Source organism: Amphimedon queenslandica, unplaced genomic scaffold, assembly GCF_000090795.2.
Source record: "Amphimedon queenslandica unplaced genomic scaffold, v1.1 AMPQUscaffold_11519, whole genome shotgun sequence".
NCBI classification, from domain to species: domain Eukaryota; kingdom Metazoa; phylum Porifera; class Demospongiae; order Haplosclerida; family Niphatidae; genus Amphimedon; species Amphimedon queenslandica.
Window position 1 is genome coordinate 1 of NW_003548239.1, and position 1,610 is coordinate 1,610.

The 1,610-nt window shown below is 35.3% G+C and overlaps 1 protein-coding gene across 1 annotated transcript in view; it reads left to right on the top strand.

Moving 5' to 3' along the window:
• Positions 1-250: 250 nt before the first annotated feature.
• LOC105315194 (deleted in malignant brain tumors 1 protein-like) overlaps positions 251-1,610 on the top strand; it is a gene marked incomplete at its 5' end in the record, with an annotated part of 8,905 nt that continues 7,545 nt past the window's right edge. The window contains 7 exons of the mRNA XM_020005337.1: positions 251-290; positions 414-617; positions 665-835; positions 888-1,046; positions 1,102-1,296; positions 1,339-1,506; positions 1,558-1,604. Coding sequence (XP_019860896.1) covers positions 251-290; positions 414-617; positions 665-835; positions 888-1,046; positions 1,102-1,296; positions 1,339-1,506; positions 1,558-1,604 — 984 coding nt within the window. The remainder of the gene's footprint in view (positions 291-413; positions 618-664; positions 836-887; positions 1,047-1,101; positions 1,297-1,338; positions 1,507-1,557; positions 1,605-1,610) is intronic.

Genomic DNA, 1,610 nt, shown 5'->3' on the forward strand with positions numbered 1-1,610 from the left:
AGCAATGTCAGCAATACACCTGTAAACAATGGGACTTTTAATTACAATGTCCAAAAATAATTTTCTTAATTTGACCAAGAGGTGCACTTAATCAGGAATAGAAAGTTTTTATTCTGGAAGCGATTAGAGGAATAATTATGAGGGTGTGTTAACAGTAAATTGAAGCGATGCGACACTAACTATTGATGTCAAGTTTAATGGCACATGGTTTATATTTTAAATGTAATATTGATATTTTTTCTTAATGTAGTTCCAGTTACGGAATACATCACTGTTACTTAATCAGCTTGGTTGTTTGTGAACTTCATTTACTAAAAGAGCATGCATTTACTTGAAGTGATCTTGTGGATTCTAAATGTGTCTGGTATATATAGCAAATCTTAGTCTATAAAAATTGTCATTTTATTTTATAGTTGTATTAGGTCAACTTAATGACAACTGCCAGCATGGAACACTGAGGTTAGTGAATGGAAGTGCTACCTACAGAGGAAGACTAGAGATTTGTATCAACAATGTATGGGGAAGTGTATGTGGCAATTATTACTTTCAATACTATGGTACTTATAATGCAAGAGTAGCTTGTAGACAGCTTGGATATGAAGTAGATGGAGGACAATGTAATAATTAAAAATTTGTAGTGTTTTACGTTTCTATTTGTTTCCAGCTGTAAGTTACTATGGTGGTGCTCATTATGGTCAAAGTACTGGTCCAATATGGCTCAACCGCCTGCGCTGTACTGGATCTGAGAATAACTTGCTGGATTGTAATAAAGCTGTTGATATTGGTAATACTTATGATTGTTCACACTCAGAAGATGTTAGTATAGTTTGTCCAGGTACTTATGGCTGTACAAATTAATTAGATGTGAATCTATTGTGTTTCTGTAGCATGTAGTACTGGATTAGTGCGACTCACTGATGGACTAATACCAACAGAAGGAACTGTTGAAGTGTGTAATCATGGAGCATGGACTAGTGTCTGTGATAATGGCTGGGGATATCAAGAAGCATTTGTAGTGTGTAGACAATTAGGTCTACCAGCAACAGGTACAGTGAATTATAATGAACTCATGAGGTTTATACACTACCCACATATACATAGATGCACAGCCTGTTCATTATTATAATTCTTTTGGATATGGACATGGTATACCAACATTGAATAACTGGAGATGCATTGGGAATGAGTCCAGTTTGAATGACTGCTTAAAGTCTACATCAAGTTGTTACTATAGTTATTATAGTGTGCGCATGTACAGTATATCTGGAGTTAGTTGTAAAGGAAATATTGTACCAGGTATTGAGATCTTATTTGTTTGATTTAAAGATTAATACACAGGAAATTGTTCTACTGGCAGTATGCGTCTTGTTGGTCCTAATGGTCCTAATAAAGTGGAAGGGAGAGTAGAGTATTGTAGTAATGGAGTGTGGAGTACTGTTGATAGCTATGGATTTGATGTTAGAGATGCTCATGTTGTATGCAGAAGACTTGGTCATCAGACACCACGTATGACAGACTATTATCTAATTTCATATTACATTTTTCCAATGATTGCAGGAGCTTTGATATTTTGGAATGCTTACTTTGGTCAAGGATCTGGTCCAGTAGTG